Here is a 14,912-nt window from a genome sequence, read left to right as displayed (position 1 = left end):
TTTTTATGAAAGATTTTGAATTGCAGTTTTCCTTTCTTGTAATGTCTTGCTTGGCTCTGGTATTAGGTAATACTGACCTCAAAGAACCAGTTAGGAAGTATTTCTTCCACTATTTTCTGAAAGACATGGTGGAATTGGTTTAATTTCTTCCTATATGTTTAGTAGAATTCTTCAGTGGACCCATCTGGGCTTGGTGCTTTCTGTTTTAGATGATTATTAATTATTGATTCAATTTCATTAATAGATACAGGTCTATTCATATTATCTATTTTTCCTTGTGAGAGTTTTGGGAGACTGTGACTACTTTATCTTTATGTAATGCTCCTCTTAATTCCCAATAATTTTCCTTACTCTGAAGTCTTCTTAGTCTGAAATCAATATAACTACCTTACTTCCCCTTCATTAGTGTTAGCATGGTATATCTTTCTCTATCTCTACTTTTAATGTATCTGTGTTTTTATATGGTTCAAAGTGGGCTTCCTGTAGACAACATATAGTTGGGTCTTGCTTTTGGATCCACTCTGACAACCTGTCTTTTAATTGATGTATTTAGATCATTGACATTTAAACTGATTACTGATACAGTTGGATTAATATCTACCATATATGTTACTGTTTCCTATTCATTACCCTTGTTCTGTTGTTGTTGTTACTGTTTTTATCTTCTATTTTTCTGTCTTCTCTGGTTTTAGCTATTTGGTATGATTTCATTTTTTCTCTTCTCTTAGCAGATCAATTATACTTGCTTCTTAAAAAAAATTTTAGTTATTGCCCTTGAGTTTGCAATGTACATTTACAACTAATCTATCTAAGTCCTCATTCAAATAACACTATACCACTTCCTGCAATTACTTTGTAACTCCAGTTTCCCCTCCCACTCTCCCTTGTAACATTGTGGTCATTCATTTCACTTATCCATAGCCATAGTCATCAAATACATTGTTGCTATTATTATTTTGCACAGCTGTTATTTTCATTTTTGTATCTTTTAATTAGCACATAATAATTGTATGTATTTTTCAGTTTCATAGTACTATTTCAGAACATACAGGTTATAGTGATCAGATCAGGGTAATGAGCATATCCATCATCTGAAACATTTATCACTTCTTTGTGCTATAGGAACATTCAGTATTCTCTCTTCTAGTTATTTGAAAATACATACAAGTGACCCTTGAACAACATGGGTTTCAGCTACACCAGTCCACTTATACATGGATTTTAAAAAAATATATATTGGAAAAATTTTTTAAGATTTGTGACACTTTGGAAAAACACAGATGAGCTGCCTAGCCAGAAACACTCAAAAACTTAAGATTGGGTATGTCATAAATACATAAAATACTTGTAGATACTAGTCTATTTTTATCATTTACTACCATAAAATATACACAAATCTATTATAAAAAGTTAAAATTTATCAAAACTCACACACAGTCCATGCATGGCATCATTTGCAGTCAAGAAATGTAAACAAATATAAAGATGCAGTATCAAATCATAATTGCATAAAATTAACTGTAGCACACACTGTACTACTGTGATAATTTTGTAGCCCCATCCTGTTGCTGTTGATGTGAGCTTAAGTGTTATGATTATCCACTTAAAATGTCAGGTGATGCTCATCATCTCAAGAGCAGTTCATCTCTTCAGTACATTGGGTATAGCAGTAAAAAGTGATCTCTTCATGGTTCTCGTGTATTTTTCATTGTGTTTAGTACAATATCACAAACTTGGAATAACATAGAACAAAGTGCCACTAGTGTATAATTCTTTGTATGCATTATTGGATTTGATTTGCTAATATTTTGTCGAGGATTTTTGTGTCTATTTTCATGAGAGATTTTGGTTTGTAGTTTTCCTGGAAGTTCTCCCAAGAGACAGAGAAGAGTCATTACATTACAAGAAAAAATGGAATTGTTTGATATTTACCATAAGTTGAGGTCTGCAGCCATAGTTACCCACCATTTCGGACAGACATTTCATCTTGTAAACAGATTATGTAAACTTATAGTATCGATAAATACAGTATATACTGTAAATGCATTTGTCTTATGATTTTCTTGATAATATTTTCTTTCTCTGGTGTACTTTATTATAAGAATATAGTATGTAATGCATATAACATGTAAAATATATACTAATTGACTATCAGTAAGATTTTCAGTCAACAATAGACAATTAGTAGTTAAGTTTTGGGGGAGTCAAAAATTATACATGAATTTTGACCGCATGGGGGGTCAGCATCTTAACTTCCGTGTCGGTTGTTCAAGAGTCAAATGTAATATATTATTGTTAACTATACTCATCCTACAGTGCCACTGAATACTAGAACTTCTTTTGTATCCTTTAACAAATTTCTCCCTATTCCCTGCTTTTCCCTGTGTTTCCCAGCCTCTAGTATAATCTGTTCTACTTTTTACTTCTATGAAATCAACTTTTTTTAGCTTCTACCTATGAGAACATGTGGTGTTTAACTTTCTGTTCCTGGCATATTTCACTGAACATAATGTCTTTCAGTTTCATTCATGTTGCCACAAATGAGAAATTTTCGTTCTTTTTATGGCTGAATAGTATTCCATTGTGTATGTATACGACATTGTTTGTATCCCTTCATCTGTTGTTGGACACTTAGGTTGATTCCATACCTTGGTTATTGTGAATAGTGCTACCAAAAAAAATCAGGGTGCAGATGTCTCTTCAATATAATGATTTGCTTTGCTTTAGATAAAGGCCTGGTCGTGGGATCGCTGGATCATACGGTAGTTTGATTTGTAGTTTTCTGAGGAACCTCCGTACTGTTCTCCATACTGGTTTTACTAGTTTACATTTCTAGCAATAGTGCATAAGAGTTCCCTTTTCTCTGCATCCTCACCAGCATTTGTATTTTTTGGCTTTTTGATGATAGCCATTCTAACTGGGGTGAGATGATATCTCATTGTGGTTTTGATTTGCATTTCCCTAATTATTAGTGATTATGAACATTTTTTCATGTGTTTTTGGCCATTTGTGTGTGTGTGTGTGTGTGGTTTTTTTGTTTTGTTTTGTTTTGTTTTTTTTTTTTTTTTTGAGAAATGTCTGTTAAGATCATTTGCCTTTTTTTTTTTCTTTTGAGACAGTCTCACTTTGTCGCCCAGGCTGGAGTGCAGTGGCACTTTCTTGGCTCACTCCAACCTCCACCTGCCTGGCTCAGGTGATCCTCCCACCCCAGCCTCCCAAGTAGCTGGGACACAGGCACATGCTACCATGTTTGGCTAATTTTTGTATTTTTCTTTTTGTAGAGAGAGGGTTTTGCTATGTTGCCCAGTCATGCACTCCTGGGTTAAAGTGATCCACCTGCCTTGGCCTCCCAGAGTACTGGGATTACAGGCATGAACCACCATGCTAGACTCATTTGCCCATTTAAAAATTAGATTTTTTTTTTTCTGTTGAGATGTTTGAGTTCCTTGTATATTCTGTATATTAATTCCTTGATGGATGAATAGTTTGCAGATATTTTCTTTTTCTTTTTCTTTTTCTTTTCTTTTATTTTTTTTCGAGATGGAGTCTCAGTCTGTCGCCCAGGCTGGAGTACAGTGGCGCGATCTCAGCTCACTGCAACCTCTACGTCCTGGGTTCAAGTGATTCTCCTACCTCAGCCTCCTCAGTAGCTGGGATTACAGGCACCCACCACCACGCCTGGCTAATTTTTTGTGTGTGTTTTTAGTAGAGACGGGTTTTCACCATGTTGGTCAGGCTGGTTTCAAACCTTGTGATCCACCTGTCTCAGCCTCCCAAAGTGCTGGGATTACAGGTATAAGCCGCCATGTCTGGCCAGTTTGCAAATATTTTCTCCCATTCTATAGGTTGTCTTTTCACTGTGTTGATTGTATCTTTTGGTGTGCAGAAGTTTTTAGTTTGATATAATCCCACTTATTTGTATTTTGCTTTTGTTTCCTGTGCTTTTGAGATCTTATTCATAAAATCTTTTCCAGGACTGATGTCCTGAAGCATTTCCCCATGTTTTCTTCTAGTAATTTTATAGCTTCAGGTTTTACATTTAGGTCTTTAAGCCATTTTGAGTTGATTTTTGTATAGAATAAGAGGAGATGGTCTAGTTTTGTTCTTCTGTGTATGGATATCCAATTTTCCCCAGAACCATTTACTGAAGAGACTGTCCTTCCCCCAATCAGTGTTCTTGGTACCTTTCTCAAAAGTCAGTTGGCTGTAGATACATGGATTAATTTCTGGGTTCCCTATTCTGTTCCACTGGTCTATGTGTCTGATCATATGCCAGTACCATGCTGTTTTCATTAATATAGCTTTGTAGTATATTTTGAAGTCTGGTACTGTGACGCATCTAGCTTTGTTCATTTTGCTTAGTATTGTTTTGGCTATTTGGGGTCTTTTGTGGTTCCGTGCAAATTTTAGGATTTTTTTTTTCTATTTCTATGAAGAACATCATTGGTATATTGAGAGTGCATTGAATCTTTTGATCACCTTGGGTAGTATGGTCATTTTAACAATATTAATTTTTCTAGGCCATGAAGATGGGATGTCATTCTATTTTTTGGTGTCTTCTTCAATTTCTTTCATCATTGTTTTTTGGTGTTTTTAAAGTTTTCCTTGTAGAGAGCCTTCACCTCCTTGGCTAAATTTATTCCTAGGTATTTTACTTTTTGTAATTTTTGCAGATGGGATTACTTTCTTGATTTCTTTTCCAGCTAGTTCATTGTTCTCATATAAAAACACGACCAATTTTTGTATGTTGGTATTTATATCCTGCAACTTTGCTGAATTTATTAGTTTTAAGAGTTTTTTGGTAGAGTCTAAGTTTTTCTATATATAAAATCATGTCATCTGCAAAGAAGGACAATTTGACTTCCCCCTTTCTAGTTTGAATGCCCTTCATTTTTTTCCCTTGCATAATTGCTCTGGCTAAGACTTTTAATACTATTAATATGTTGAATAAGAGTGATGAGAGTGGATATCCTTGTCCTGTTCCAGTTCAGTATGATGGTAGCTGTGGGTTTGTCTTATATGGCCTTTATTGTGTTAAGGTACTTGCTTCTGTGCCTAATTTATTGAGAGTTTTTATCATGAGGGATATTGAATTTTATCAAATGCTTTTTCTGGATCTATTGAGATGATCATATTGGTTTTGTCCTTCATTCTGTTGTGATGCATCACATTATTTGTGTAGGTTGAATAATCCTTGCATCCCTAGGATAAATCCACTTGATTATAGTGTATGATATTTTTGATGTGCTGTTGAATTTGGTTTACTATATTTTGTTGAGGATTTTTGCATTTATGTTCAGAGATATTGGTCTGTAGTTTTTTTATGTTGTTTTTATCTGGTTTTGGTGTCAGGGTTATGCTGGTCTTGTAAAATGGGTTTGGAAGAATTCCCTCCCCTTCGATTTTTTGGAATAGTTTGAGAAGAATTTTAAAGAATATTAGTTCTTTAAAAGTTTGGTAGAATTCAGCAGTGAAGACATCTGGTCCTGGACTTTTCTTTCTTGATTTCCTTTTCATTACTGTGATTCAATCTCATTACTCATTATTGATCTGTTCAAGTTTTCTATTTTTTCTTGGTTCAATCTTGATAGGTTGTATGTATCAACAAATTTACTCATTTTCTCTAAGTTTTCAAGTTGATTAGTTTATAATTGTTTATAATAGTGTCTGATGATCTTTTGTATTTCTGCAGTATCAACTGTAATGTCTCCTTTTGTTTGTGATTTTCCTTTTTTGGGTCTTCTCTCTTTTTTTCTTAGTCTAGTTAATGCTTTGTCAATTTTGTTGATGTTTTTGAAAATCTAACTTTTTGTTTCATTGATCTTTTCTATTTTTTTAGTCTCAATGTCATTTATTTCTGCTTTTTATGTTTTTCCTTTTTCTAATTTTGAGTTTGTTCTTTTCTAGTTTCTTGAGGTGCATCATTAGCTTATTGATTTGAAATCTTTCTACTTTCTAATGTAGGCATTTATTGCTATAAACTTGCCTCTTGCTATACTTACTATAAACTTGCTCTAAACATGGCTTTTGTTGTGTCCCATACATTTTGGTATGCTGTGTTTCTATTTTCATTTGCTTCAGGGAATTTTTATTTTTGAGACAGGGTGTCACTCTGTCCCCCAGGCTGGAGTGCAATGGCATGATCACAGCTCACTGTGGTTTCAACCTCCTGGGCTCAAGCAATCCTCCTACATCAGCCTCCCGAGTAGCTGGGACTGCAGGCATATGCCACCACACTTGGCTAATTTTTTCTGCTTTTTTTTTTTTTTGTAGAGACAAGGTTTTGCTATGTTGCCCTGATTGGTCTTGAACCCCTGGGCTCAAGCAGTCTGCCTGCCTCATTCTCCGAAAGTGCTAGGATTACAGGGGTGAGATATTTTTTACTTTCCCTCTTAATTTCTTTTTTTAAATCAATTGGTTGCTCAGGAGCATGTTGTTTAGTTTTCATGTATTTGTATAGTTCTGAGTGTTCCTCTTGTTACTGATGTATACTTTTATTCCATTGTGGTCAGATAAGATACTTGGTATTACTTCAATTAAAACAATCTTTTAAGGTTTCTTTTTTGTGTCCTAACGTATGGCCAATCCTGGAGAATGTTTTATGTGCTGATGAAGAGAATGTGTAGTCTGCAACTACTGTGAATTGTTCTGTAAATGTCTTTTAGGTCTCTTCGGTCTATGGTACAGTTTAAATTTGCAGTTTTTTTGTTGACTTTCTGCCTAGAGTGGGGTGTTAAAGTCTCCAGCTTATTGTATTGGGGTCTACCTCTACCTTTAGATCTAATAATATTTGCTTTATATATCTAGGTGCTCTGGTGTTGGTTTTTGTTTTTGTTTTTGTTGTTGTTGTTTTTTGAGACAGAGTTTCACTCTTCTTGCCCAGGCTGGAGTGCAATTGCACAATCTTGGTTCACCACAACATCTGCCTCCCAGGTTCAAGTGGTTCTCCTGCCTCAGCCTCCCAAGTAGCTGGGATTATAGGCATGCATCACCATGCCCGGCTAATTTTCTATTTTTAGTAGAAACAGAGTTTCTCCATGTTGGTCAGGCTGGTCCCGAACTCCCGACCTCAGGTAATCTGCCCACCTTCGCCTCCCAAAGTGTAAGGACCAGCCCTACAGGGTCTGTGGGTTTTTCTCCCCGTGTGCCGAGATGAGAGATCATAGAAATAAAGACACAAGATAAAGAGATAAAAGAAAAGACAGTTAGGCCCAGGGGACCACCAAGACATGGAGACCAGTAGTGGCCCCAAATGCTAGGCTGCGCTCTTATTTATTGGATACAAAACAAGGGGACAGGGTAAGGAGTGTGAGCCATCTCCAATGATAGGTAAGATCATGTGTGTCACGTGTTCACTGGACAGGGCCCCTTCCCTGTTTGGCAGCCAAGGCAGAGAGAGAGAGAGAAGAGAGAGAGAGAGAGAGGAGAGACAGCTTATGCCATTATTTCTGCATTTCAGAGACTTTTAATACTTTCACTAATTCTGCTACTGCTACCTAGAAGGCAGAGCCAGGTATACAGGAACATGAAAGTGGACCAGGAGTGTGACCGCTGAAGCACAGCATCACAGGGAGATGTTCAGGCCTCCAGACAACTGCAGGCGGGCGTGACTGATGTCAGGCCCTCCACAAGAGGTGGTGGAGTAGAGTCTTCTCTAAACTCCCCCGGGGAAAGGGAGACTCCCTTTCCCAGTCTGCTAAGTAGCGGGTACTTTTCCTTGGCACTGATGCTACTGCTAGACCACGGTCTGCTTGGTAACGGGCGTCTTCCCAGACGCTGGCATTACCGCTAGACCAAGGAGCCCTCTGGTGGCCCTGTCTGGGCATAACAGAAGGCTCACACTCTTGTCTTCTGGTCCCTTTTCACCATATCCCTTCAGCTCCTATCTCTGTATGGCCTGGTTTTTCCTAGGTTATGATTGTAGAGCAAGAATTATTATAATATTGGAATAAAGAGTAATTACTACAAAGTAATGATTAGTGATACTTGTATATAATCATATCTATGATCTATATCTAGTATAACTTGTTATTTTATATATTTTATTATACTGGAACAGCTCGTGCCCTCGGTCTCTTGCCTCAGTACCTGGGTGGCTTGCTGCCCACACCAAAGTGCTGGGATTACAGTTGTAAGCCACCGTGCCTGGCTGAAAAGTTTTCTCTTTTAAAAAAATGTTATTGGCCGGGCGCGGTGGCTCAAGCCTGTAATCCCAGCAGTTTGGGAGGCCGAGATGGGCAGATCACGAGGTCAGGAGATCGAGACCATCCTGGCTAACACGGTGAAACCCCGTCTCTACTAAAAAATACAAAAAACTAGCCGGGCGAGGTGGCGGGCGCCTGTAGTCCCAGCTACTCGGGAGGCTGAGGCAGGAGAATGGCGTGAACCCGAGAGGCGAAGCTTGCAGTGAGCTGAGATCCGGCCACTGCACTCCAGCCTGGGCAACAGAGCTAGACTCTGTCTCAAAAAAAAATAAAATAAAATAAAAATAAAAAAAATAATAAAATAGATTTTAAAATATTATTATTAAAATAGAGGGTCTCCCTATGTGACCCAGGCTGGTCTGGAGCTCCTGGGCTCAAGCAGTCCTCCTGCCCACGGCCTCCTAAAGTGCTGGGATTACAGGCGTGAGCTACCGCGCCTGGCCAGGTGCATGTATTTTTACAGTTGTTATATTCTCTTGCTGAATTGATCCCCTTATTATTATATAATATTATTATTTGTCTCTTTGTACTTTTTAACTTAAAGTCTGTTTTTTCTGATGTAAATATAGATACTCCTGCTTCCTTTTGGTTTTCGTTGGTGTGGAATATCTCTTTTCATCCTGTTACTGTCAGTCTCTGTCTTTTCAGGTGAGGTGAGTTTCATGTAGGCAGCATATAGTTGGGTATTCTTTATTCAGTTTGCCAGTTTATATATTTTAATTGGGGGATTTAATTTGTTTACATTCAAGGTTATTATTGATAATAACCTGAGCTTCTGCTCAAGTAATTTAGGATTCTCTGTATTTATCCGTCTCTTCCCAGTTAGGAGGTAGTGAGTTAGCTGTATGACCTCAGTTCTCTGATGCATCTAAGAAAAGTTGCTGATTTTCAGTTTGTTCAGCTTTTTTCTTATTGTGAGGATGTGAGTGATGACTTCCAAATTCCTGACATTATCTTTTACAGACACTTAAATATTAATGATTTTTTTAAAAATATTTTATGTTTACCCACAAAGTTACCATTTCTGTTGTTCTTTATTCTTTGGTGTTGATCCAGAGTTCCAACTATCTGAAACTTCCCCTAAGATATCTTGTAGTGTAGGTCTACTTGTAATGAATCTTTTCAATATCTATACATCTGGAAAATAAATAAGTAAATATCTCAATTTTTATATTTGTATCTTTAGGTTTTTTTTTCTATTCCTGTAACAGATTATGTATTTTTATTTTTAGGAGTTGTGTTTGGTCTATTTAATATTGCCTATTTCTTCTATTATGTTCATGCTTTGCTTTAACTCCTTTGGCATGTTTATAATAACTATTTTAACATTCTCATTGGCTAGTTGAATTGTCTCTTTCACTTCTACATCTACATCTAAGACCAATTTTTTTCCTGGTTATGGATGTTATGAATTTTATATTGGTAAATGCTGGAAATTTTGTATTCCTTTAAAGAGCTTTAGACTTCACTTTTCAGGTAGTTAAATTACTACTGGGTTAGTTTGATCTTTTCAAGACTTATGCTAGGTGCAGTGGCCCACACCTCTAATCTCAGCTACTCAGAAGGCTAAGCCAGGAGGATTGCTTAAGCTCAGAAGTTTGAGGCTGCAGTGAACTATGATTGTACCACTGCACTTCCAGGCTGGATGACAGAGCAAGACCCCATCTCTTAAAAAAATAAAAAAATAAAAAAAATAAAAAAATAAAAAAAAGACAACTTGTATTTAAACTTTCTTATAGTAGTTTTAGAGTAACCTTTACTCTAAGGCTATGTTAGCTTCACTACTAAGGAGACCTGAATTCCTCTGGTGTTGAACAAGGACTCAACTCTGGTTGGCAAGAACTTATATTTCCTAGTCTTGTGTGATCTCTGGGAGCTATTTAGTTTATAGCCCGTTAGATGTTCTTTTGCTGGCTTCCTAGAATTTTACCTTACTGATGCATGCCTTAGTACAGTCATGTGCCACATTACAATATTTCAGTCAGCAACAAAGTGCATATGCAATGGTGGTTCCATAAGATTATAATAATGCCATATTTTTACTGTTCTTTTCTATGTTTAGATACATGAATACATGCCATTATGTTACAGCTGTGTACTGCATTCAGTACAGTAACATGCTGTACAGATTTATAGCCTAGGAACAACAGGCTATACCATATACACCATCTAGATTTGTGTAAGTACACGTTATGGTGTTCACACAATGATGAAATCACCTAACAACGCACTTCTTAAAATGTGTGACTAAGAATTCTATGAGCAATGCCTGGCTGTATTTATCAGTAGAACCAAGAGAGCACCTCTGTAGATGTTTAAGATGTTCATTCACCTTTTCCATTCCTCTTCCTCCTCTGCTCACAAACTCCAGCACCTAAGCTTTCCCTAATGCTGATGTCCTCAACTCAGCGATACTGTTGAGGAGAACTTAATGCTGGTTTCCTCAACTCAGCAATACTGCAAAGCTCTGATTCTGATCACACCTCCCTGTTCTGTAGTCTAGAAAGTGCCTCTAGGCACACCGCTGAGGAACAGGGGTCACCTTATTCATCTCTCTTCTCTCAGAGGCCACAGTCCTGCACTGGCTATTGTACAATTTCAAAAAACAGTTGTTTCATTAATTTTGTCCAGTTTTCTAGTTGTTTACAGCAGGTGGGTAAGTACAGTCTAAGTTATTCTATCCAGATTATAAAAGCAGAAATTGATATTCAATTTTAAAACCAACAATTGTATAACAGTCCTTATTTTGGGAATACAGGGCAAGGAAAGAGATTGAATACCAGGAACTGATGTTTCTTTTAACTGGAGGGGTAAGTCTTAAAAGTGCTGAGAAAAATCCTGATCCAACTTGGCTACAGGACAAAAGCTGGGAGGAAATTTGTCGTGCAAGTGAATTTCCTGCCTTCAGAGGGCTCAGGTAACTGTTAAATTTGATGATTTATCACTGAATGGCAATAGGTAAACTTGTTCTTCAATCTAGTGATTTTTAAATGGTCCTATAGCTGTCTGGTTTCTACTCCTTGTTCAACAATCTCTTTTAAGTTTTTCCCAATAAAAAGAATAATTCTTAAGCTTTTTTCTATTAGGCAACATTTTTGTGAACATATAGATGAATGGCGGAAAATCTATGACAGTAAAGAGCCACATAATGCTAAATTTCCAGCACCAATGGATAAGAACCTAAAGGAACTACAGAAAATAATAATTCTTCGGTGTTTAAGACCCGATAAGGTAAAAGACCAATGTGTTCTATTTGGAACCCAGATAATTTGCCATTTATGAAGTACTAGGCTTAAAATTACTGTTATTTGATTCTTTAACTCTCAGATTGATTATCCAGCTTACAGTTTGTTGAGCTCCTTGGATTTGGATCTGTGGGATTACTGTTTTCCTCAGTTTGGGAATGTTTTTGGTTATTATTTCTTCAAATATTATTTCACCCCACCCAGGATTTCAACTGCATATACATTAGATTGCTTAATATGATGCCATGTAATGTAATATAATGTAACTGATACTTTGTTAATTATTTTTCAAGCCTTGGTATCTCCTTGCGTCAGTTTGGGTAGTTTCTGTTGCTGTCTTTACATTTGTTGATTTCTTCTTTTGTATTGTCTAATCTGCTACAAATCCCATTCGATTAATTTTTAAATTTTAGTAATTGTATATTTCATCTCTAAAAAATTTGTTTGGTTCTTTTTCTGTATCCTATTTCTCTTTTTAATCTGCTAATATTTTCTTCTAAATAGTTGGACACAGTTATAAGAACTGTTTTTAAATTACTGACTAATAATTCCATAATTTCTGGATCTATTTCTATTGACTGATTTTACTTTTAGTTATACATGTTTTCCTGCTTCTTGGCATGTCTAATAATGTTTGATTGGATATTGGGCATTGTGAATATCACATTGTTGATGAGTTAATTTCATTTTCCTATAAAGATTGTTGAGTTCTGTCCTGCTAGATGAGGGGTCAACAAACACCTGTGGGACAAATCCAGCCCCATGACCTCTTTGGCCTGGCCCATGAACTGAGAATGTTTTTTATATTTTTAAAGAGTAGTTTTGGCTGGGCACAGTGGCTCATGCCTGTAATCCCAGCACTTTGGGAGGCCGAGGAGGACAGATCACTTGAAGTCAGGAGTTCAAGACCAGTCTGGCCAAGATGGTGAAACCCTGTCACTACCAAAAATACAAAAATTAGCCAGGCATAGTGGTGCATGCATGTAGTCTCAGCTACTCAGGAGGCTGAGGAAGGAGAATCACTTGAACTGGGAAGGCGGGGGTTGCAGTGAGCAGAGATCACACCACTGCACTATAGCCTGGGCAACAGAGCAAGACTCCGTCTCCAAAAAAAAAAAAAAAAAAAGGTTGCCTTAAAAAGAACATGCGTCCAGGCACGGTGGCTCATGCCTGTAATCCCAGCACTTTGGGAGGCTGAGGCAGATAGATCACGAGGTCAGCAGTTTGAGCTGGGGAGGCTGAGGCAAGAGAATCTCTTGAACCTGGGAGGTAGAGGTTGCAGTGATACGAGATCAAACCATTGCACTCCAGCCTGGGTGACAGAGAGAGACTCTGTCTCATAAAAAATAATTTTAAAAATCATGCAACAGAACCTGTATATGTCCCACAAAACCTAAAATATTTCCTATCTGGCCTTCTATAGAAAGTTTGTCAACCTCTGTGGTTATGTAGTTAAATTACTGAAGTTTGAATTGTTCCTTTCAAATATTGTTTAAGATTTGTTAGGACTGGTCTAGAATAGCCTTTATTCAATGCATTAATTTAGCTCTACTAAAGTGCCACCTGTCTGGGGCCTTTACTGAATGCTCCAGGCGATCACTAAGGACTCTCTATGGCTTTTGGGAAGCTGAATGAGTCACAACCTTCATGAAGAGTGGTAGCTCCCCAGATCTCCTGGTTACAGCTCCTCAGACGCTCTTTGCTTGGTCTCATGCATACACACCATAGTGTTCAGCAAGGATTCAGAGGTACTGTGAGTAGATTTCTGAACTCTTCCTGGGCAGTTCTATCCTAATTAGAACTCTGCAATTTCAGCAGCCTTGGCCCCTTTGTAGTCTTTTTCTTGTTTTCCCAACTCAGCATCACTGCATTGCTCTGCCTTAGTCACTCTCCCTGTTCCACAGTCTAGCATACCTCCAAGAAGAAAGCTGAGAGAATAGCGTTCACTTTGTTTTCTTTTTCTCAGTGATCACAGTCGTACACCACCTATTGCCCCCTATGCAAAAATGGTTGTTTCATTAATTGTGCCTGTTTTTTAAGTTGTTTGTGGTGGTAGGGTAAATCCAATCCCTATAACCACATCATAGCTGAAAGTAGAAGATGGCAGAAAATTTTGTACATGTCACAATTTTATTAGTTCAAACATGCACAGAAATCTTTCTAAAGGTAAGATAAGTAGGTTGATACCAGTTTTCACAAATTTAAGAAAGGTGATCATAGTATTACAAAAGGATAATTTTGTAATAGAAAACAAAAAACCATGTTCATACATCTAGTTTAAACTTTGAGTAATGTTAAAAAAAATTATTCATGACAAATGTTAAAGCAGTAAGGAAGACTTTGTTCAAGATTATCACAGTAGGAAAGAGAGCTCAGGCTTAGTTCCAAATACAGCAGAGACAGTTGGGGATTTATAGTCAAGGAGCAGGGTGGGGGGAAATTACTAAGAAGAGACATCAAGGATAGGGGGAATTCTTGCTACACTGACCTAACAGAATTCGTGCTGAAAGCAGGCCAGGGTGATGAGACACCACCTGGGTGATGGCAGGGTATGAGGAATTTGACCAGATATGGAGGATGATCAGATGGAGAGGGTGGGGGACTCTCACTAAACTGGCTAGCAGGATTCTTGCTACAACTGGGCTCTTGAAGACAGTCCTCATAGAAAAAAGGGCTCAGAGAAGCCTGTCTAACGAAGGTTTGTTTGAGGAAAGAATCTTTACCAGTAAGTCACTTCACCTACACCATGAAAAATATGAAGGTGTTGAAAGTGATTGCAATAGTCCCTTCGTTTCTTCCTTCTTTAAAAAAAAAAAAAAATTTACAGTTTTAGTAAAGTCTCACAAGGAACATTATCTAATGCTCTGTCTCTGAGTAGATTTAAACAGAGGCCTATATGTTTTACCCCTTACCCTGACTCCCAAAGACCTTTGTACATTGTTAATACTCACCTCATTCTTCCCAGATAGTTAGTTGTGTGTGCATATGTGTCTGTGTATGTTTGTTCTGCTCTCACTAGAGAGTCCCTTTAAGTCCCTGGAGCCCCTAAACAATGCTTTATTCATTATCACCAGTAGCCTCCCTTGTTCATGGTGAAGACTTAATAGCTTTGTATCTGGGAACACCTGCCTATTTTCACTTTACAGAATGGCTCCCTGATGGGCAGTAGAGATATTGTTTCAATACCACGTGTAGGGTTTTTGCTTCGTCTGCCATGTCTGGAAGCCTGTGCTTATATACCATAGCACTTAACCCATTAGAATGTACAATAATTGTCTGCTTATGTTTTAGGACCTCCCACTAGACTATGAGCTTCTTGAGGTCAAGACTCATATATTATTTTGCTCTATATCACCAGGATTTAGAGCAATGTCTGGCAGATGGTAGAAGCTCAACAAATGTCTGTGAATTAAGTTGAATTGAATTGAGTTAAACTAAATGTAATTAACGCCTATATTATTCA

At 37.4% G+C, this 14,912-nt stretch overlaps 2 protein-coding genes across 6 annotated transcripts in view; one reads left to right on the top strand and one right to left on the bottom strand.

Moving 5' to 3' along the window:
* PDE12 (phosphodiesterase 12) overlaps nt 1-14,912 on the bottom strand; it is a 508,182-nt gene that overhangs the window by 216,408 nt on the left and 276,862 nt on the right. The window lies entirely within an intron of this gene.
* Nucleotides 1-14,912, top strand: part of DNAH12 (dynein axonemal heavy chain 12) — a 248,319-nt gene that overhangs the window by 204,318 nt on the left and 29,089 nt on the right. For all 5 annotated transcript variants that reach the window (XM_050781109.1, XM_050781106.1, XM_050781108.1 and 2 more), the window contains 2 exons: nt 10,963-11,121; nt 11,291-11,435. In XM_050781109.1, the coding sequence (XP_050637066.1) occupies nt 10,963-11,121; nt 11,291-11,435 (304 nt within the window). The remainder of the gene's footprint in view (nt 1-10,962; nt 11,122-11,290; nt 11,436-14,912) is intronic.

This window comes from Macaca thibetana, chromosome 2, assembly GCF_024542745.1.
Source record: "Macaca thibetana thibetana isolate TM-01 chromosome 2, ASM2454274v1, whole genome shotgun sequence".
NCBI lineage: Eukaryota > Metazoa > Chordata > Mammalia > Primates > Cercopithecidae > Macaca > Macaca thibetana.
Note: the sequence above shows the minus strand (reverse complement) of the source record. Positions and strands in the feature narration are given on the sequence as shown.